General features: G+C 42.7%; 1 protein-coding gene and 1 long non-coding RNA gene across 2 annotated transcripts in view; one reads left to right on the top strand and one right to left on the bottom strand.

The window, feature by feature from the left end:
* Positions 1-21,372, top strand: part of LOC308462543 — a 301,862-nt gene extending 280,490 nt beyond the window's left edge. The window contains exon 3 of the long non-coding RNA XR_013979202.1: positions 21,246-21,372. This is a non-coding gene — a long non-coding RNA (uncharacterized lncRNA). The remainder of the gene's footprint in view (positions 1-21,245) is intronic.
* LTBP2 (latent transforming growth factor beta binding protein 2) overlaps positions 1-21,920 on the bottom strand; it is a 148,910-nt gene that overhangs the window by 40,222 nt on the left and 86,768 nt on the right. The window contains exons 10-15 of the mRNA XM_080977541.1: positions 12,339-12,461; positions 11,014-11,178; positions 8,881-9,111; positions 6,362-6,381; positions 2,952-2,991; positions 1,470-1,568 (exon numbers count right to left, since the gene is read on the bottom strand). Of these exons, the coding sequence (XP_080833667.1) occupies positions 1,470-1,568; positions 2,952-2,991; positions 6,362-6,381; positions 8,881-9,111; positions 11,014-11,178; positions 12,339-12,461 (678 nt within the window). The remainder of the gene's footprint in view (positions 1-1,469; positions 1,569-2,951; positions 2,992-6,361; positions 6,382-8,880; positions 9,112-11,013; positions 11,179-12,338; positions 12,462-21,920) is intronic.

The raw sequence follows: 21,920 nt of genomic DNA, 5'->3' as shown, positions 1-21,920 counted from the left end.
ATTCACTTCTATCTGGAGCAGGATTGGGTGGTTCCTGCCAACCAATCATACTGCTGTATTGTTCTAGGACCAATCAGACTGCTGCCTTTTGGATCCTATTGTTCTAGGACCAATCAGACTGCTACAGTTTGGATCCTATTCAACTCAGTACATAACACAAGTGAAGCTAGATAGTGTGAAACCTCTTTTTGAACTAGCATAAAAGCTAAGAGGCTGAGCTGTGAACCAGGAAGCACCTAGTTCAAATATCATCTGTGCCACTAGGTGGCTCTGGGCAAGCCTTCTCTCGGGTTCAAGAGGTTTTCTGTTTGTCCCATGCTTTCCAGGCATGGGTCTCAGCAGTTCTCTGTTTGCCTTGCCACTTTTCCACGGAAAACCTGCTCTTTACTGCCGAATCAGAGCAAACATCCATCCGCAGAAAACCTGATTGATGTTCGCTCCAATTCAGCGGTAAAGAGCAGGTTTTCCCAAGGGAAAGTGGTGGGACGAACACAAGTGCTGATGAGCCCCAAGTCTTTCATTTTACAGTATGAGGAATAATAATACAGGGTTGTTGTACACATTGCTGAGATAAGGTCTGCGTAGCGCTTTGAACACTGAAAAAGCACCATATGCTAAGTATAACAGTTATTTGAAAATCTACAGGGATTTAGCAGAAAAAGACCCAGAATGGGATAGAAAAAGCTGTGTGAGGAGGCTAGTAATACTCAAGAGCTATTACTACAAGTAATACAAGTAATACTCAAGAGCTATTATTAGGCTGGAATGCATCTTTTATAAGTGTTATTAATACAGTACAGAAAGCAGAAGCAGGAAATAAGATTAATGCACGTTCAGTTTTAAAATTCAGGCCAATGTAAGTTTTCAATGGAATTTTTAAAAAGTCAAGAAATGCAAAAATTAAAAGAACTACCACGTTTGAAAATGTGCTTAAAGCAAAGAGATTGCTACATTTCCTTTTAAAATCAGTAAATCATATCTTTTTCCTCCAGCCTGGTCTCTTGTGTGAGCCATATGAAATGCTTCATCTGCTCTCTGCTTCCCTTGCCCAGACAAACCCTGAGCAGTTGGCCAAAAACAAACCTCAGCCATGAGTTGTGGCTTGTTTGGAGTTAAGACAAAACACAAGACCAAGTTTGCATGTAATGTTAAGCCAAACCATAGCTTAGCTCTCAATAGTCTGGAAGCAGCAGCGGTGGCAATGAGGGAAGAACAAAGTAGCCACAAATTTTGGTCTGTGCATAAGCAGGCTTAGTTTGGCTTAGCCATACATTTTAAGCACACCTCCACCCAAAAGAATTATGGGAACTGTAGTTTATCCCTCACAGAGCTACAACTCCCAGGACCCTTAACAAATTACAGTTCCCATGATTCTTGTTTTAAAGGGTAGTATAGAAATGTAATAAATAATAATAATAATAATAATAATAATAATAATAATAAAAAATACTGGGGCACTGCTGGCATACCTGTAAATAGTCTTGCTACCTCTGTTGGAGCAGCATTCTCCCCTATAGATCCTGGAAGTGGCTGGGCAGGGAAATGGGGAGAAATCTTTACAACATCCACTGCAAAAGATATAAAGAGAAGTGAAACCAACTATGACCCAATTTGTATCATTATTTATTTATTAAATTTGTATGTCGCCTTTCATCCGAAGATCACAGGGCAGTTTCACACATAAAAATACAAAATGAGAATACAAAATACATAATAAAACAAAAACAAACCAATAACCCCCCCAAACACATTTAAAAGGACATAGAATGCTACTCAGCCACGGTTATAGGGACACATTTTTGCCTGGCGCCTAAAGATACGTAATGAAGGCGGCAGGTGAGCCTCCCTGGGAAGAGCATTTCACAAATGGGGAGCCACCACAGAAAAGGCCCATTCTCATGTTGCAGGATCTGAGTCAGTTCATATGAGGAGAGGCAATTCTTGAGGTAGGTACTGCGATCCTGAGCTGTTTAATGTTTTATAGGTCAAAACCAGCACTTTGAATTGGACCTGGAAGCTAATTGGCAGTCAGTGCAGTTGGGCCAGATTAGTGTAATATGCTCAAACCATCTTGCCTCTGTGAGCAACCTGGCTGCCGAATTTGGCACCAGCTGAAGTCTCCAAACCATCTTCAGAGGCAGCCCCATATACAATGCATTGCAGTAATGTTAGATCATGAGCAGGAATCCACTGGACAATGCAATCCTATGCAATGAATTCAGTGCAGCTTACTTGTGAATGTACATAAAATGTATAAACCTTGCAGATGGAACAGCAGAGAAGGAGTTGGGGGAGGTCAAAAGCTTTTACAACACAATAGTAAAAATAAAATTGTTAAAAGAGGCAATATAATAATCCATGAAACTTGACAGATATACAGCATCCTTAAACCTCATAATGTGTATTGAGTTTTGTATTAGTTGTGTGCTTTTAATTAATATTTATATATTATTTTTTTTAGTGATCCCTATGCATTTTTGTATATTACCACCTGAGAATTGCTTCCCATGCTGACTATTAATTCTTCTAATAGTGCCATCCTATGCACGTTTAACGTGGGAGCAAGTTTCACTAAACTCAGTCAGACTTGTGAGTAAACATACAGAGGATTGTACTGTGAATCAAACAAAACTTTTTAAAAAAAAAAATCCTATGCAGCAGCCTGTGAAGCTACAACTAAAACACAAATACATTTCGCAGAGCATCTTGTGAAAGATACAATATTTCCCAGACTCCTCCCACGCAGCAGACTCAGTGTCTGCCCAGTTCTTCTGCCCAGAAATAACCACGCAATAAACTATAGACCGTATTTAGAAGAGCCCATTGGGAAAAAAAACATTTTCCTTTTCCCAGGCACCAAAATTATCAGCACAGACTGAGATCTTTCATCCATTTTTATTTTTTGGCTCCATTCTTAGTTATTGGATTCAGCAAGTTACTTTGCAATTTACCTGGGCTAATATCAGTTTCTTCGATAACATCCTCTGCATCCTGTGAACAAAAAATACAAATGCAATGATTGTCTGTACAGAAATCAGGCAGAATTCACCTAATCAGGAAGAAGTAATTTCCCCAGTATAGGAGCTTTCTTCTTTATCTATTCCCTCTTCAGCGTATTGTATCAATAGAGAAAGGTGTTGTTGCCGATTTACAATCCCCACAGTTTATTAAAATGAAAATATCATCCTTAGTGAAGTGCAATCACACCCCAAATTAGGTACCTAAATTTGCTCAAATTCATCTACAATCATCTCACTCCAGGTTCATTGACACACTAGTTTAATTCAAGTGTCCAGTTCCACATCCTCCAAGCCACAGATAGGGCTGTGGTGCAAGTCCAGGAACAAGATGCTTGAAATGGGCCTCTCATTTTCCCTCTTAATCTCATTCTACATTCTTCAGCATCTTGCAGCCAGACATGCGTACTGATTATCCATTTTCAGCAGGTGCCAAAATAGACACTGGAAAGAAAGTAGCAGCAACGTGAGATCAAACAGCTGCAAAAAAAATTCAGTGGGGAAAACCAACAGCTGTACAGGAAGACAAGAACCTTTATTCTCAATGTGTTTCAACAGAAATCTTCTCTCCAGGGGTGTGGTCTTTGCAAATAAAACAGCTGGATTCACTTGCCTTAGTACTGATGGCCAGAAAACTTCCTTCAGAAAACCTGTTTATTTAGCATTCATACTGATTCGAGCACACAAAGCTTATATGGTGGATAGACTATGCCTGCTCTTAACTGAACATTCATTCTGATTTGTTTATGGTGTGGTTATTTATCAATGAGCATTCATCCAGATGTGCTTGCCAAGTGTTTACATGTCTTCTTGTTAATCGTTTGTTCCTTCTGCACTTTTTTGTGTATTTCCCCATTGCTTTTCTAACTGCAAGAAGTCTGTAGGTGGTTGGTTGTTTTTTTAAAGTGCACTTGTTGTGCTAGGTCAGTGTTTCCCAAACTTGGGTCTCCAGCTGTTTTCAGACTACAATCCCCATCATCCCTGACCACTGGTCCTGCCAGCTAGAGATAATGGAAGCTGTAATCCAAAAACAGCTGGAGACCCAAATTTGAGAAACACTGTGCTAGGTCAACAGAGCCCTTTAATCCACTTTAATTGAGCAAATCTAAACTTTTGGCATACACTTGAATCCCTCCCACAAAATACTGACAATCTGGAGGCACCTTATGTTTCTGACAAAAGTCAACCTTCTTCAAAATCATGACCGATGGATGTTTTCTGAGAAGGTGAGCAGATCCAATAGCCTTCTTTCATTGCAAAGACCACTTGCCTTTAAAGCATTTGTCCAAAATTGCATCTGCAGTAAAGGGTGCTGGGGGTTTAAGGTTTAATAAATAATAAAATTTGGTTGTCCCATACAGCTGCTGTGGTGCTTTTTTTTCATTTTGGTTGTTTATCGTGTTAGAGAGGAAGCTTCTGTCAAAGACAGAGAGATAAGGATAACATGGAATGTGACTTTCCCTGGTTCTCAATAACCTTTGGGGAAGTCTCTGGGATGCTTGTTGTCAGTAGTGCAAAAGAGTCTTGGATACATTAAGACACGGAATTGCATAAGGTGTTTTAAAAACTAGGCAGTCAAACTCCTTCGCCTGCCAACACCTGAACTTCTGTTGCGCTGCCTATAACAGAGTTAACATTTCTCTAAATCTGCTGCTGACGGAGTCTTCCATGTTAACGACAGTAATTACACTTTTGGTGATAGGTGATCTTAACAACAACATAATGACATTAAATAATCAGGCTTTTGTTGCACATCTTTCTCCATTGTATCGATAAAACACAAAAGAAATGATGGAGCGCTCATACTATTGAAAAGAGATACTCTGAGACTTATCTTTGATATTAATTCAATTCTGACAGAGCACAAATTCCATCCAACAGCTATTAAAGAATTATAAGTCTATATTTTGACTTCTTACGGTACAGTCTTAAGTGGGATGGGAAACTGGTGAATCACTGCCACTTCTAAAGCTGTGCCACCTTTTGCTGGTTAAGGTGTTAGGTGCTAGGGGTGTGTGTGTGTGTGTGTTTGTGTGCAGTGGATATATCCTGTCCTCCCCCCCCCCCGTGATTTAAATCCACATGGATTCCAGTGGAGAAAGGGGGGGTTGCTCCAGGCTGAGGTGAGGGGCACTGGTTCTGGTGTCTCTTTCTAGTGAATGAAGGGGACTTGGATACAGTGGGTGGAAATTGCTGCCATCCTGTCCATGCCCTGCTCCTGGAATGCTTGTTTCAGTGTCCATCTTCCAAACTGCCCTCCACAGAGATATGTGCCTGTGGAGGTATCTGCCAAGGCAGTGGAGGTCTCTGTAAAGGGCATGTCCCTCCACCAGAAAAACTCTTCTCCAGCTCTGAAGAGGCACCTTTGCTCCATCCCAACACCCTTTAACCAGCAGAAACGATCGCTGAATGGTGAAGTTAATTTCCCCATGCAATATGCCAGATGTTTCTGAATCCTTCTTTCATTTTCCTTCCTTCCTAGCCCTCTTCAACCTACAGTTAGGGTTGCTCTAAAATGAAGTTAATTTCACTGTGCAAGGTGGCAGACTTTTTAGAAGCATTCTTTCCTTTCTCAATATGTCCCGAAAGCAATTTTAGCAGCTGCTAATATATCCATTATACACTTTGTTTCTTCCTAGCTTTGAAATGGCCCACTAAAAATAGGACTTGATTGTTCTCTGCTCTACACCTTAGGACCTGGTATATCACTTCTAAAAAACACATTTCAAGTCTTTATTTATTTATTTTTAAATGAGGACTTTACAAGGATGAATTTACAAGGTTATCTTTGAACCCTAAGGTGGATCTTCCATATCACATTTTATTAAAACTTCAGGAACTATTTACTGAAAATGGTTTATTCTTCATTCATTCAGTTTTTAAACTACACATTTGCTATGCATATCCCAAACATTAAGGGTATGCTCACATTAGTGCTTACTCTGTATTCCGTACACTCCCACTGCTATTTCTGAAGCCATACTCACATGGCATTAGCCACAATTCATATTGATCCTGTAGTTTCCTGACAAACACTGCTGTTTGAGGCACACCCCCCCCCCCCGAAACCAGCTTCAATCCAACTAGAAAACTGGATGCGTAGTAAACAGTAATGTGAATATTTCAGACAGTCGTTGCACATGTGCAGATGACAGCATCATGAACAAGAGGGGAATGGGGAAACCCAAAAGTCATGTACATCAGGTAAAGGTATTCCTACCCCCCTCTCTGACATGAACAACACTGTGCAAATGCGGTTTGAAACACAGCAAGGAAAAATGACTTCACTGCATTTTAAGCCTCTAACGTGAACATAAGTTGCTAGCAGCAGAAATTTTACTCACCTGATCTTCTTCAGAATCCCCTGTAAAATGACATAAGAGAATTGAGTACATTAATTAAGTAAATTTGTAAGGGCAGTCAGAATTCACTTTGGAATTCAAATTCCCTTGTTTGGTTTTGCACAAATGCTGCTTTACACTTTGTCACTGAGGTGTCACTCAGTAATGCCAGTGCTCAAGACTTGAACTTGTTTGGTGGCTTCAGGGAAGCCTCTGCTTCCTTAGCTTCAGCCCTCCCCACTTCCCAGCAATGCTATTTATTTCTTTTCTTACCTTTATATCCTGCCTTTCTTCTGTCCTGGAAACCAAGGCAGCACAGATGTGGTTCCCATGTACGTATTTATTTATAAGATTTCTTACCCAACCTTCACTTTTAAGGTCTAGAGCAGCTTGGACCAGTATAAGCATACAATTATAGAACAGTTAATGTACATGGTTAAAAAAACAAGTAAACCAATTCCAGATAATAATTAAGGCATTTTTGTGGGCTCCACCTCTTCTTTGTTTTGTTTAATCTAGACCAGGCACCCCCAAACTCGGCCCTCCAGATGTTTTGGGACTACAATTCCCATCACCCCTGACCACTGGTCCTGTTAGCTAGGGATGATGGGAGTTGTAGTCCCAAAACATCTGGAGGGCCGAGTTTGGGGATGCCTGGTCTAGATTAAACAAAACAAAGAAGAGGTGGAGCCCACAAAAATGCCTTAATTATCAAGAGGCCAGGATAGAAAGGTACATCTTCAGCATACAATAGAAGGTGTCTAATGAAACTAGATGATAGAACCCGATCGGTAGGGAGTTCTATAATGCTGAAAACAGCATTTTAAAAATTAATAGGATAATGCAGGTGAAGTGATTGAGCACTTAGATATGCTATATTAAAAGTAAGTATTTTTATTAGCATATCCATGATGGCAGCATTCGTTTCTAAGACCATTAGCCAGGTGCAAGGTACTTGGATATGCTTGGGACTACACCTTACACACCCATCCTATACGCATGAAGAGTGTGACGTGAACCTTCCCAAGATTCAAAAACAGTCAACAAGGCAAGGAAAATGGTCAGGCAAGATGGGCATTGGCATCCTGAAACATCTGAAGGGTGCCATGTTGGCAACTCCTGTTCTACCCAAACCAGGTTCTTTTCTGTAGTGGTCCCCAAACCTTGGATTACCCTCCCCTCAGGATGGTTAATTTGTTTGCCTCTCCATCATCTGTTTGTAGGTGGGCAAAAGTATGCCCTTTTTATGTTCTATGCATGTCTACCATAGCTGTCAAAGTTTCCCTTTTTTAAGGGAAATTCCCTTATTCCGAATAGGATTCCTCACAAGAAAAGGGAAAAGTCGACAGCTATGATGTCCACATACCAAAAGGGGCAGTGCTGCCACATGCCACAGTGCAATGTGTGGGTGTCTGAGGTGGGACCAGCAGTGTAGCATGGCTGCCCCATTCACAACCTGAGTAGTGTGTGAAGGGCGCTTGTCTTCACGATCTAAGCCATTTAAAGGAGTTTTAGTGGGGTAGGAGAGCTGAAAATAATGCCAATATATTTCACATCTGGCAACCAATGCTCCCCTTTGGTTTCAGATAAATACATGGGTAGACGAGTCTCGAAAGCCTGTGACACAAATTTTCACGGCCCTCTAACAACTATGGTGGCTCATTTACCAGAAGTGATGTATTTAGTGTTAAGTCTGGAAGTGTATACTCACCTCTGACCAAACTAAGCCTCCTACAGCAAAATATACATCAGTTTGCGCTAGAGGGCCATGAAAATTTGTGCCCCAGGCTTTTTAGACTTGTCTACCCAGGTACCCTAAAGGGACCCGGGTGGCGCTGTGGTCTAAACCACAGAGCCTAGGGCTTGCCGATCAGAAGGTCGGCAGTTCGAATCCCCGTGACTGGGTGAGCACCCATTGTTCGGTCCCAGCTCCTGCCCACCTAGCAGTTCAAAAGTACATCAAGTGCAAGTAGATAAATAGGTACCGCTCCGGTGGGAAGGTAAACAGTGTTTCTGTGCACTGCGCCAGAAGTGGCTTAGTCATGCTGGCCACATGACCTGGAAGCTGTCTGTGGACAAACGCCGGCTCCCTCAGCCTATAGAGCGAGATGAGCGCGCAACCCTATAGTTATCCGTGACTGGACTTAACAGTCAGGGGTACCTTTACCTTTACCTTTCTACCCATGTACTATCTGAAACCAAAGGAACACATTGGTTGCCAGATGTGAATTTATTTCAGCTCTCCTACCACTATTTTTTGTTGCTGTGCTATTTGTTTTGTTCTTGTTCATTTTATTAAATGTTACTGTTTTGTTATCTGGTTCCACCGTAATTGTTTTCATGCTAGTATTATTGAAGCTTCATCATGGAAGGAGGCCTGATGAACTAGTTTGAGATAACGCAATCCTGCTGTGCTTTCGTGTGCAAGTTTAGAAGACTCTTGAAACCATTCCAACACTGGAAATTTGTGAACTGCCTGGAATTCACTCAAACCAGTTGGATTCACACGAATATTACTTTACCTTTTCCTGCAGAGGTGTCAGCCCCCGGGAGCGTGTCGACGACATCACCACGCAAGACCTCCTGCAGCTGTTGCTGCCTTACTGCCCAGCTGGGAAGCCGGCCACTGTTTTTGCTATGCTCCTCTGAGCTGAGCGGGAGCTCGTCTGCTTCTGCTTTTCTCATGGACATTCGAATGTCAGAGCTGGAGTAAGTGTAGCCGTGCCCTGCAGGGCAAATCTCCTTAAAGGCTTCTGCAAAGAAAGGAGAGAGATACAATCTGATGACACAGAGAAAAGGAAAAGCTACAAAAGTAATAGCCGAGAGCACAAAGACATCTCTCGCAATCTAATCCATTGGTAAGGATACTGTTGTTTTTCTGCTATCCCGTTCAGACATGCTGGGCCATGTTTCCTCTTCTTTAGTCTATTTAAGCTATCTGCCACAATCGAAACACAGTTCTCTGACATGGGTAAAACATGTTTAGACTACACCCACTTGGAACCAGAACTGAAGGCTGAAAGTTGCCAGCAAAAAGAAAGATATTTGCAGGGCTGGGTGTGTTATTAGTAAATGCAAACTACTGTTAACCGATACTGGAAGCTGGCTGCCCTTTCTCTCAGAGTTGACAATAAAATATAACCACATGGAAACTCGCTCTGTGTGTGTGTGTGTGTGTGTGTGTGTGTGTGTGTGTGTCTCTCTCTCAAAGAGAGGCAGCTGTGTAACAAAAGGGCCAAGGGATCTACTGCTTGTTAAGGCTGCATAAGAGTTGAAGGTCAAACAAACAGACATAAAGTTCCGCAAGCCCCAAACCCCTTTTTAATTCATCACTGTAGGTTTTGGGCATATCTGATAGGGCCATCCACAAAGTTCATTTGGCAACACAGGCCCTGCCCTGCTTCACAGCAGAGTGATGTAAACAAAAAAGAAACCCTGTACGTTAAAGAAGTTGGAAAGGATGAATGTTTATTATTAAATTAGCTAATTTAATAATAAATACCCATCCTTCCCAGCATCTTTCAGATACATTTTTTCCTTTTTGTTTACATTGTTGCTGCTTGGAACCACATAAAAAACAGGAAGCATCCAGAGTGAATCAGCCTGCTTCACGCAGCGCCATGAAGGGCAGGGGACTAGATGAAGGCAGGAACTCAGTTGTTGCTGGACTACAACTCCCATAATGCCAAACTATTTGTCACGCTGGCTAGGGCTGATGGGAACTGGAGTCCAACAACATATGGAAGGCACCACATTGGTAACCCCTGTCAGAGTATCTACAAGGAGGTGCAGGAAGGGGCAAAGTCTTATTGTAAGGCAGTGTTATATCAGGGCTGAGAGGCCATACTTATAATTCTCTATTCCTCTCAGTTTGTCATGCTCTGCTTATGGTCTTTTGGGTGCTCAGTGATTCATTTTCTATCTAATGCTATACGTTCACACTGCCTCATGACAAATAGTCAACAAGTGGCACTGGACTAATCTGGTTTCTTTCTTTTATTCTTTCTTATTTTTTATTTACAAATTTAAGAAGGAAAGAGCAATTAAAATTAAAGGAGAGAGGAAAAAACAAAACAATAATAATATACAAATAAATCATTATAATAATGGTAGACCACCATCAGCTTACATTGTGGATGCAGTGACCATCAGTGCACAAATCTTACTTAAAACATGTAAGTTAATATAAGCCTTCTAGATGTTCAAGTATGTATCCATGTGACACTAATGCCTATATGAAATATGTTTGAATGCAGTCAGGGCAGGGAGGTCGTCAGATAGTGCAATAGATAGGGAGGTATAAGTTCCTTAGTCACCATAAGGGCTTGCAAAATCCACTTCTGTTGTCCATCGGTTAACTAAGATACTACAGGGATATAATTTCAAAGTACAGAAACATCTGCAGATATCATGGATTTTGCCAATACAAAATTGAGGCAATTAACAAGATCAGATCAAAAGGAATATATCACTGGAGAAGCCCCCATCACATGCCTCTAAGTTAAAGGCTTTATAATCCCATTTCAGGCAGAGAATTGCAAATGGTATTGCTGGTCTGATAAAGAGCCGGAAGACTCTAAGTAGCCACCGGTTTAAAATTTGCAGAAAGTGAAAGGGCAGGGGGAAAGGTCCAAAAGAACAAGCAGTGTTTTTACCAGATCCTGGTAATGGACACGTCTCACAATTTCTTCCCCACCCTTTGCCAACACGACTACAGCAGCAGATCTGCTTGGTGATGTGCTGATTGAGTGGCAGGGCACAGACTCCCCTGACAGTTGAGCGATAGCACAGCCCCTGCTCTGTGGAAACTGCTTTATCCGCTGAAACACAAATGGTTGATTAGTCAGCTTTTGAAAGATTTTCAGTGCAATCCTGTGAATGCTTACTCAGTAGTAAATCCTACTGTGCAATGGGATTTATTCCCCAGTAAAAGGGAATTACCCTACGACACTTACTGGAGGCCCAGTTGAACACAGTGGTTTTACTTTTGAGTAAACATGTATAGGGATCATACTGTTAGGCTCCTCTTGTTGATCTCCAACTGGACCCATTTGGCCATTCCTTCACCAATAGTGAAAGTGAAGGCAAGAAAAACAGTGGAGCTATTTTAATACACATTTAATTGCATTGAATTCAATGTCAAGAAGTATTTCAGATGCTTAATTTCATCATGCATTAAGATGAAGAGTTGATTAAAACACTATTCTACTTTGAGATTTGAATCTATGGATCATCTCTTGCTTAGTTTGCTAATAAAGAAGCTAGCTAATAAGTTTGATGGTTAACAGTTAAGAAACATTGCCAAATCATAGAGTTAGGTAACTCATGCCAAAGGTTTTGCAACAAGACTGTGCAAGACTTCAGATTTCAGTTAAGATTTCAAATTAAATTCTTAATGAGAGGAGCAGAGTGGCGTTGCTTTTGTGCTTAGATTAAGCAAATTTGAGTCAGCTTTGGGAAAATTTTCCTGAATCGACTATAACATGTCATAAGAAACTATAATGAAGGCAAAATGGATCAGGATACAGGCAAAACCGGGAAATTCACTTTAAAAGAGAGAAGCAGAGCAGCTTTAAAAATTAGGGGGTCTTTTGCCCAAAGCGGGACAGTTGGCAAGTCTCTTTTGGTTCATAATGATGACATCATCATTATGGGCAGAAGCTAAAGGGAAAGCATCTTCCTCTTGTTCTAGAGCAGGCACCCCCAAACTCGGCCCTCCAGATGTTTTGGGACTACAATTCCCATCATTCCTGATCACTGGGAATGATGGGAGTTGTAGTCCCAAAACATCTGGAGGGCTGAACTTGGAGATGCCTTTTCTAGAGTAATCATCTCTGGTACATGGTGTAACTGCCCAGGATTGGTGGCTACTGCCCACTCCTTCAAACTCCTTATGGTCTAACCCATACAGTTATTGTGCTAATGGGAAAAAGATGAATAAAGCGGGGGGAGTTGTTATGGTATATCTGGGGACACTTACAAATACAGTGACTGCGGGATGGGTCCAGCATGGTTCCAGGCTTACAAGTGCAGAGGAAGCTGCCACGAGTGTTCACACATTCTGCATCTTTGCATATGCCAAATATTAGACATTCATTGATATCTATAAAGGTGAACAGAGAGAACAAGATTAGCCAACCTATTCTGGTGCTGCCCACAAATGGCACTGCAAGGAGGATCTGCAAAGGGAACAAGTCCGATGTGACAGAGCAGAGACGATGGAATCACCAAGCAAAAGAGAATGGGGGGGGGGGGGCTCACAGGTGGAGGCCACATGTAAAAACGGATATAAAAAGGTAGAGCTGTTAAGGAAAGCTTGGGAGGCAGGTGACTTTGTGAGACCTACTCAGCACTCTGAAGAGCCAGATTCAGTAATGGGCTAGATGAGGGCCAGTGAAGCTAAATCCTGACAAGATGGAGGCACTGAGATGAAACAGTTCTTGTGCCCTGGAACCTGGTGTTCAGTTCATTCTGGGTGGGGTTACACTCTCCCTGAAAAAGCAGCCAAGCCATTTGGGGGCACCTCCTTGTTCCGGCATTTTCACTTGAAGCCAAATGTCTTTTACCAGCTTCAGCTGGTTCACTGAGCCTGGTGATTCCTAGACAGAAATAGGCTTGCCACTGCGATTCCCACTCTGGTAGTCTCTCAGCTGGGATATTGTGATGTGTTACATGGGGTTGTCCTTAAAAGACAACCTAGAGGCTTCAGTTACTGAAGAATCTGGCTACCAGAATTTTGTCTGGTGCAGTCAGGGTTGCTCATATGACTACACTGACTGCCTATTCAGAATCCAATTTAAGGTGCTGGTGTTCTCAAGTGCTAAATGGCCTGGGGCATTTATCTGAGGGAGCAACTCTTCTCCTACCAGCCTGCCTGTGTCTTCTGTAGAGGCCCTTCTTCAAGTACCCTCTTCAACAAAGGTACATTATGTAGTCACAAAGAAGACAGCTTTTTTTCTGTGGTATTGGCCCAACTTTGGAATGCCCTCTGGTGCTGTCCAATGCTGCAATGCAATCTTTTTGGCACCATGTTAAGACCTTAAGGACAAAAGAACGTAAGAAGAACCTGATAGATTAGGTCAGGCATCCCCAAACTCAGCCCTCAAGCTGTTTTTGGACTACAATTCCCATCATCCCTGACCACTGTTAGCTAGGAATGATGGGAGTTGTAGTCCCAAAACAGCTGGAGGGCCGAGTTTGGGGATGCCTGGATTTAGGCCACTGGCCCATCTAGTCCAGCATCCTGTTCTCACAGTGGCAAACCAGATCCCTGTGGGAAACAAGTGAATGGAACATGAGCACAAGAGCACTCTCTCCTCCTGTGGTTTAGGTATTATAGATGGAATTGTAGATGGAACTGCCTTCTTTGTTCCCTTAGCCTGTCTTTTATCTTGTTTATTGTTTCTTTTAAAAATGAATGTTGTGTTCAAGGAAGGAAGAGGCATGATCACAGTTCAGAGCATTTGAGGAGGCATGAAGTTGGACCAGTGCGGTGAAGGAGGTGGCTTGGAGAGAGGGGGCAGGGTCTGAGGAGAGTCCCAAGGACTGGACAGAGAACCCAGGCCTGAGGTTCCCCATTCCTGATAAACAGAATCAGGCCATTAGTTCTACCTAGCCCAGTTTGAGGTTCTGTCTTGTACTGTAGGGCTCAGAACACTCTTAATTCTCTTCCTCCCAAAGTAATCAGTCACACAAGATGTGGTATGGATTTCCAATTTAGGGCAACTTTATAATTTTAGGATGGATAGATATAGATATAGATATAGATGATATAGATATAGATATTCTGTTTTACAATTTAAAATATTCCCTTCTTCTCTTTCCATGATTCATTTTACATATCCTAAATCCCTGCATGTTTTACAAAAACTATACCGTTCAGTATTCCATTATTGCATCCATCAAAACTTGTTTACACTGCTGAATTTATCTTAATGCTGCCAGTGTTTCAACTGTACCCAATTATTTCCCATACATTTTCCAATCTTCTTTAAGCGTATGTTCTTCTTGTTCTCTTATTCTATACGCTAAGTCTGCGAGTTGTGCATATTCTGTCAACTTAAGTTGCCATTCTTCTTTAGTTGGGACCTCACTCGTTTTCCATTTTTAGGCTAACAAAACACGGGCCGCAGTAGCAGCATACATAAATAACCTTAATAATTATAGTTTTAAAACCATATGCCATATCACGTTCTTGCCCTTCTCAGGACCTTTAAAGGCATTTTCACACAAAGCTTAAATTACTTTTGAGCTCTTAGCTATTTATGCAAATGTCTCATCATACAGAAAATAAGAGGAGAGGCATCTGCAATGATAATGAGTTTTCTGGCCTATGTACATTATACCTTCACACTACAATTCCAGCTGAAACAAGAATCACTTAAAAGGAACTCTAAAGCAGCTTTGGCTTGAATCTTGATTGTAATGTGAATGTGAAACACATCCTAGCCATAACGCTAATCTCCTTGTGGATGCTTCTCCTAGGCCTCCTTTTTCTGCATCAACATCAGATAAACATTAACACAAAGCTTGACATATGAAAACACTCTAAGCCACATGTGTGCAAATGTCACAAATGGGTCACGAGTGATCATTCCTTTACATGAGCAGGTGGGGGCACTATTTGCACATGATCCATTGACAGGATGGCCACACTACAGCATTAGGTAAAATAAACATCTTCCTGTAATAATGGGAAAGATTTGCATGAGAATTTGGAAGCACAGATTGGTGGGGAGGGCTCCAGATCTTAAGGAGCTGTCAGAGAAACAGAATGTGCTAAATTGCTCTGCACTAACCCACCACATGACCCCTGGCAAGTTCTTTCCACTTGCCATGCCAGCAGCACAATTGGGCTTTATGGCCTCTGACCCCCCAGGGACTGGAAAGGGTCAGGCGGTGTTTGCTAATCATGGCGAACTCCCAGAAGTGGCAGATGCCTGCGAAGAACTATGATCGACAACACACCAGGAGGGAAGAGGTAACAGCTTCTTCTGGCCCCATCACTCAGTAGTGTCACCAACAAGGGGCCCAAAGAACTTGCTTACAGCCCAGCTGAGGTACATGGTATGCCCTCAACAGACCAAAGGGAAGAAGAGGCCCTTTCAATTGCGTCAGGTTTTTGAGAAAACCAGGTTTCCAAAGATTTGGGGAAAGAGTTCTTTCCATGATGGCCGGAGGGAACAAGAAACACAGAATAGGTAGTTATTAGTGGACTAGCCTCTACTGGTCAAGACAACGCAAGATGGAAAGGATTGTAACCACAGAACAATGGGTAGAATTTGATGTTGTGTTAAGGTGATTGTTCCATAACAGCAAGCATTTCAGCTTGCCAGACACAATGGTCCTCCCTCTCCTGTCCCCATGCACTGTTCTCAGTGATCTCTCCCACCCCTAGGGCCAATTTTTTTTGGGGGGGGGGGGAAGCAATGTTGTACAAACAGAATTCCTTGCATAGGGCTTCCACTGATGGGATTTGTTAAGTGAATCCCACCCAACACTGATGAATGCTTTGTTGAATAGATACCTGTGCTGTCTGTGCCATTCAAACCTGTGCTACTTAAAATTACATTGAAAACAAAGGCAATTACAGGCAGCCCCCAATTTGCGCAGGCGTTCCATTCCAGGTCACTGCAAGCTTACAGGAAATTGTGTGCAATTGAAACACCTTGTTCCACCCCCGCTCTGCCCCACTCCGCCCCCATTTTTCCCTTTTAGTGATATCTTTTATGACATTTCAGGATCACTTCTGGGTTCAGTGCCATGTGCATGTGTTCAGTCACACACATTATAGGTCACACCTAAAACAGGGGTTTTCTGTATATGAAATCTTATTCAGTGGATTGTGAAATAGTTATCGCCCCATTCTTCTTGCTGAATATTCCATGTCCTTAGCAGTAAAAGGACACACATTTTCCCTAAGGATTATCACATGGGATCTGTGAGCATTTTTATCGCCCAACATTTGAAATTTGCCTGCTAATACTGTGTGTGTGTATGTGTGTGGTTATCAGTAGTGAGGAAAAGATCCATGGCACATGCTCAGAGGAACTCTAATCTTTCTGTTTTACTTCCCATTTTCCAGAATGAGGCACTCCTTGCACAAAATATAATAATAATACCTTTATTGTCAATGTACAACATGTACAATGAAATTAACTGAGCCTCCCCCCCTCACACAAACAATCAATCAGTCAATCAATCAATCAATCAATCAATCACATTGCACTCTGTGTGCTTGTCGCACAACACACATGGCTCAAATTAAGCCCTGTCAGCATGAGAATATGCACATAGTGTAATGTCTTGAACTCTACCACTGCTGAAGGGAACTGGCATTTTTTCTCCTTAGTGCATGGTGGATGAGACAATAGCACAATGGCCGAGCAAAAACAATGCATGCTAAAATGCCAAAGCTCAATCTCTGGCATCTCCAGGTAGGATTGGGAAAGAATCCTGTCTAAAACCACAGAGTCTTTGTCAATCAGTGTAGACAAAACTGATCCAGATTGACAAATGGCCTGATTTAGTATAAGACCGCTTTATATGGCTGTGTTAGCAAAAGAATGGAAGAAGAAGAAGAAAAACTTGGTTAACCATTCATTTGTTGGCTCTTTTCCAGCTTGGCAACAGAAGCAGAGCCAAAGACCCTGAAAAATTAGCTTTAAGCATCTCGTTTACTCTTCCCGCCCCCCCACTTGGGGAGGATCCCAGGCATACTGTGTGGTCTCATTCCAGTGCTCATTGAGCCAAATGGCTCCGAGTGCCTAGGCAAGGCCTTCAGAGCCAGATTCTGGGCAAAATGTGGTCTGCCGGGCACACACTCCACAGTTGCCAGAAGGTGAACCAAGTGCAAACACAGCAAAGAGCTCCTAAAAAAAGAAGGCTATATGCAGGGCAGAGGGGAATGGAGGAGGCAGTGTAGCTTTTGAGCGCTGGATTAAAGAAGGCTAAGATCTCCCTGTCCATTATTAATAATAATAATATAATAATAAATTTTATTTATACCCCGCCCTCCCCGACCAGAACCGGGCTCAGGGCAGCTAACATCAAAATATAAATACATTAAAACATAAAATTCAGCAATCGACTGAAATACAGCTTAAAATCGGATTAAAATCACATAAAATCAGATGGCAACCCACAAATTATAACTATAGGGGTTGGGAGCCTTAAGTACTCACCAGAGCTCAGCTATTTATACGAGCCAGTGAGAAGAGTTAAAAAGGCCTCTTGTATGCAGGGTTCTGTAAGAAGAGAAGGGTCAGACTGGGCCCCGACCAAAGGCCCTGCGGAACAGCTTCATCTTGCAGGCCCTGCAGAAAGATGTCAAAGTCCCGTAGGACCCTGGTCTCTTGCAGCAGAGCATTCCACCAGGCCAAAAAGGCCCTGGCTCTGGTTGAGGCCACTCTAACCTCATTGAGGCCGGGGACCTCCAAGATGTTATTGTTTGTGGACTGTAAGGTCCTCCGTGGGGCATACCAGGAGAGGCGGTCCCACATGTACGAGGGTCCCAGGTCATATAGGGCTTTGAAGGTTAGAACCAGCACCTTAAACTTACCCTGTACTCCACCAGAAGCCAGTGCAGCTGATGTAGCACTGGATGGATGTGGTCCCGTGGTGAGGACCCCGTAAGCAGTCTCGCCACAGCATTCTGCACCCGCTGGAGTTTCTGGGTCAGCTTCATGGGCAGCCCCGCATAGAGCAAATTACAATAATCAAGCCTGGAGGTGACCATCGCATGTATCACAGTGGCTAGATCAGGGCGAGAGAAGTAAGGAACTAACTGCTTAACACGGTGGAGGTGAAAAAATGCCGCCTTTGCTGTAGCTGTAACCTGCGCCTCCATAGAAAGGGAGGTGTCGAGGGTTACACCCAGACTCCTGACAGAAGGTGCTGGCACTAATTGTGCCCCAGCAAGGGATGGGAGTTTGCCCCCCAACCCCATGTTGTCTTGATCCAACAAGAGGATCCTGTCTTTGAAGGATTTAGCTTCAACGGGCTCCCACGCAACCATCCAGCCACAGCTTCCAAACATCTGGTCAGTGTATCTGGGGCTGAATCAGGATGGCTGTCCATCAACAGATAAAGTTGGGTGTCATCAGCATATTGATGACAACCCAGCCCGATACTCCGAACAAGCTGGGCAAGGGGGCGCATAAAGATGTTAAAGAGCATCGGGGAGAGAATTGTGCCCTGTGGCACTCCACACACCAAGGGGTGCCGCGACGACAACTCCTCCCCTTGCGCCACCCTCTGTCCCCAGCCTGACAGGAAAGAGTGCAGGCATTATAAGATTGTGCCCTGAATCCCCATGTCTGCAAGGTGGTGATTCAATAGTTCATGGTCAATCATGTCGAAGGCTGCTGACAGATCAAGAAGAATTAGCAGCCCAGATGTGCCTCAGTCCAGCTGCCTACGGAGATCATCTGTTAGGGCAACTAACAGTCCCATGTCCAGGGTGAAAGCCAGACTGGAATGGATCCAAGGCCGATGTTTCATCCAGAAACCTACCAAGCTGTTCGGCAGCCGCGCTCTCAATTACCTTACCCTGGTACGAAAGGTTCGAAACCGGGCAGTAATTGGATAGATCTGAAGGATCTAATGATGTTTTCTTAAGAGCGGGCACACTACTGCCTTCTTCAACTCCCCTGGGGATGCCCCCCCCCCGGGAATTACCAACTCATCAAGCAATGTAGTCCCCCATACATCTCTGATAAGAAAGCTGCATATGGTCAGTTCAAGTATGGAGTTAAACAGCCACTCCAATCCCACATTCATGTTGCGTCAATAATCAGGTTTGGGAGTATGCGCTTGCCAACTTAGTATGCCACTCATGCACAGAGTGCGACCTATTTATAAAGTCTCTCTCAGAAAGTGTCAATACCTAAATACATTATACCTCCCCTGCACTATATTTGTGAGGCCTGAAGATCACCAACCAGGAAATCAATCCCACTTTCTATAAAACACAAGTTTAGATATTTGTGCTGTAAAAAAAATAAAAAATGTTAGGGCCCAAGAAACTCCCTGCCACAATAGCTCAGAGTTTGTTAATGTGGCCTTTGTGAGCACAGGTTCTAAAGCAGCAGGGCATATCAAAATGAATGTATGCAGCCCTGGCAATTAGAAAAGGGGTGGTAGTAATGGTAACAGAGTGGAATGGTAAGGACAGGCAATCATGGTTTACAAATCAGCTATGAGTCAGAAAGGTTGAGACCCACAGAATTGTGGTGATTTGCTAATCAGTTCAATATGAGAGGAATTCCATGCTAAAGGAAACATGTCAAGAGAACATCCATCAATGGAATTGCACAAATCCAAGCTAAGACTCTGCATTACGCCATCCAAGTAGAATCTCACAGCTTATTGTAAGGGGGGAGATCATAGAGAAAGAACGATGACATTCCTGCCACCACTATGAGGAGACACTGGGCTTTACGCTTTGAACAGCATCTGGAATGTGCACTAAGAACAAGTAAAAATTCCCAGAGAGGCCCAGCCCAATGCCAATTTCATCTTAAGATGCATTAGCAAAAATGTAAGAGGTATACAGCCCTCATTTGACCTAAAGCAAAAGGAATTTTGAAAGCCAGGATCCATCTGTGCTATGGCTTCGAAGCAGAACCAACCAGCGTTCATCCAGTGTGCATCCGGTCACATACATACTTTTGCAAGCATTTGTATGCACATTTACCGCAATGATATGCATTTTAAACATATTGTTTGGTGGGAGAACTAAACCGTAAAATTCAGAGAAGTGTAAATTTTGAAGGATAGCTGTGTTTCAGTTTGTATATTGTTTTGAGAACGGCAAATTAGGTCATTTCGTATTAAAGTGCAAACAAATCAAATTTCTCCTCCATCCTTAATCCTCCATTACTCTACAGAGCACATTCCAGCTCTTGGAACCATATATAAACCATTGGTGTGGATATAAAATTGTATGACCCATCTCATACACTTATGTAAAAAGATGTTCAGAGTACCAGCATTATCTGGTGTCAGCAGCATCTTTTGTGGGGACACTTTCCTCACCCAACTTCTTCCCTACATAGATTCACAAGGCCTGCAGAGTTTTCATTTTAGGAGATCAGTTACTTAACTTTCTTGTGGGCATTTGGAGAGACATGAATTTTATTCCAGACTTAAGCGTAAGTGTTTCATAACTGTTATTTACCCTGCTTACAGTTATTGTTAACTAATTTTATTGCACTAACAAGATGGTATTGTTTTAAATTGTTGCATTAACTGCCCCGAGGCTTTTCAAAGCATGTGGCAGGATGTACATTAAAAAAATAAATTAATAACAGATTTCCCCACACCTGTTCACTTTCACTTTTAAACCTTCCTCTCAACACCTCCTACACAAATAAAACTGCTACAGCTAAGATTGCTTTAGGGTATAAGAAACATAATCCTTTTTCAAAACAACCACCAGAAAACATTTACCTAGAACACACCCTGCAGTTGGGAGGTTATATTAATTATAAACTCATCAAAGGCAAAGATATGTATCGGCATATATTTCTCTACAGAATGGAAGATTCTGTATCTGTTGTAGGGCAGTGTTTATCTTATCACAGGACCAAGTAAGGCAAATGTTCGTACATTGGCACTGCTGATAATTGAATGAAGATGAGATTCAAGGGGTGAAAGAGCAATTAGAATACATAATAATGTGACTAGATGTTTCTGCTCTTTGTAAGTAGAGCTGTAGGGTTTTGGGTTGTAATTAAGCAAGTAATTATGGGACAGATCATTTTTGCATATAATGAGTGGAAACCAACACAGCACTAATTCTCTTGTTCCATGCATCCCCTAACTCAGTTCCAGAGATTCCCTCAACCCTCTGGCACAGATTTGGGGGAGGGCATGGGGCTATTAGCCGGGGGACTATGTTGTTGTTGTTTAGTCGTTTAGTCGTGTCCGACTCTTCATGACCCCATGGACCAGAACACGCCAGGCACTCCTGTCTCCCACTGTCTCCCACAGTTTGGTCAAACTCATGTTAGTAGCTTCGAGAACACTATTCAACCATCTCGTCCTCTGTCGTCCCCTTCTCCTTGTGCCCTCCATCTTTACCTCCCTTTTCCAGGGAGTCTTCTCTTCTCATGAGGTGGCCAAAGTATTGGAGCCTCAGCTTCACGATCTGTCCTTCCAGTGAGCACTCAGGGCTGATTTCCTTAAGAATGGATAGGTTTGTTCCTCTTGCAGTCCATGGGACTCTCAAGAGTCTCCTCCAGCACCATAATTCAAAAGCATCAATTCTTCGACGATCAGCCTTCTTTATGGTCCAAGCCAGGGGACTATGTCCTACCTCTAATGTCATTATGCCTCTGAATACCAGTTACTGCGAATCTCAGGTGGACAGAATGCTGTTGTGCTCATGTCCTGCCTAGGGTTTCCCACAGGAATCTGGTTGGCCATTGTGAATACAGGATGCTGGACTAGATGGGCCATTGGCCTAATTCAGCAAACTCTTCTTATGCTCTTAGGATCCTGCTGCACAAGCAGAAACCTTTGTGCTGACGTGACACAGTAGCTGAATAACACCCAGTAC

Source organism: Podarcis pityusensis (genome assembly GCF_964106645.2).
Source record: "Podarcis pityusensis genome assembly, chromosome: 1".
Classification (NCBI taxonomy): domain Eukaryota; kingdom Metazoa; phylum Chordata; class Lepidosauria; order Squamata; family Lacertidae; genus Podarcis; species Podarcis pityusensis.
This window is presented reverse-complemented; position numbering and strand designations above follow the sequence as displayed.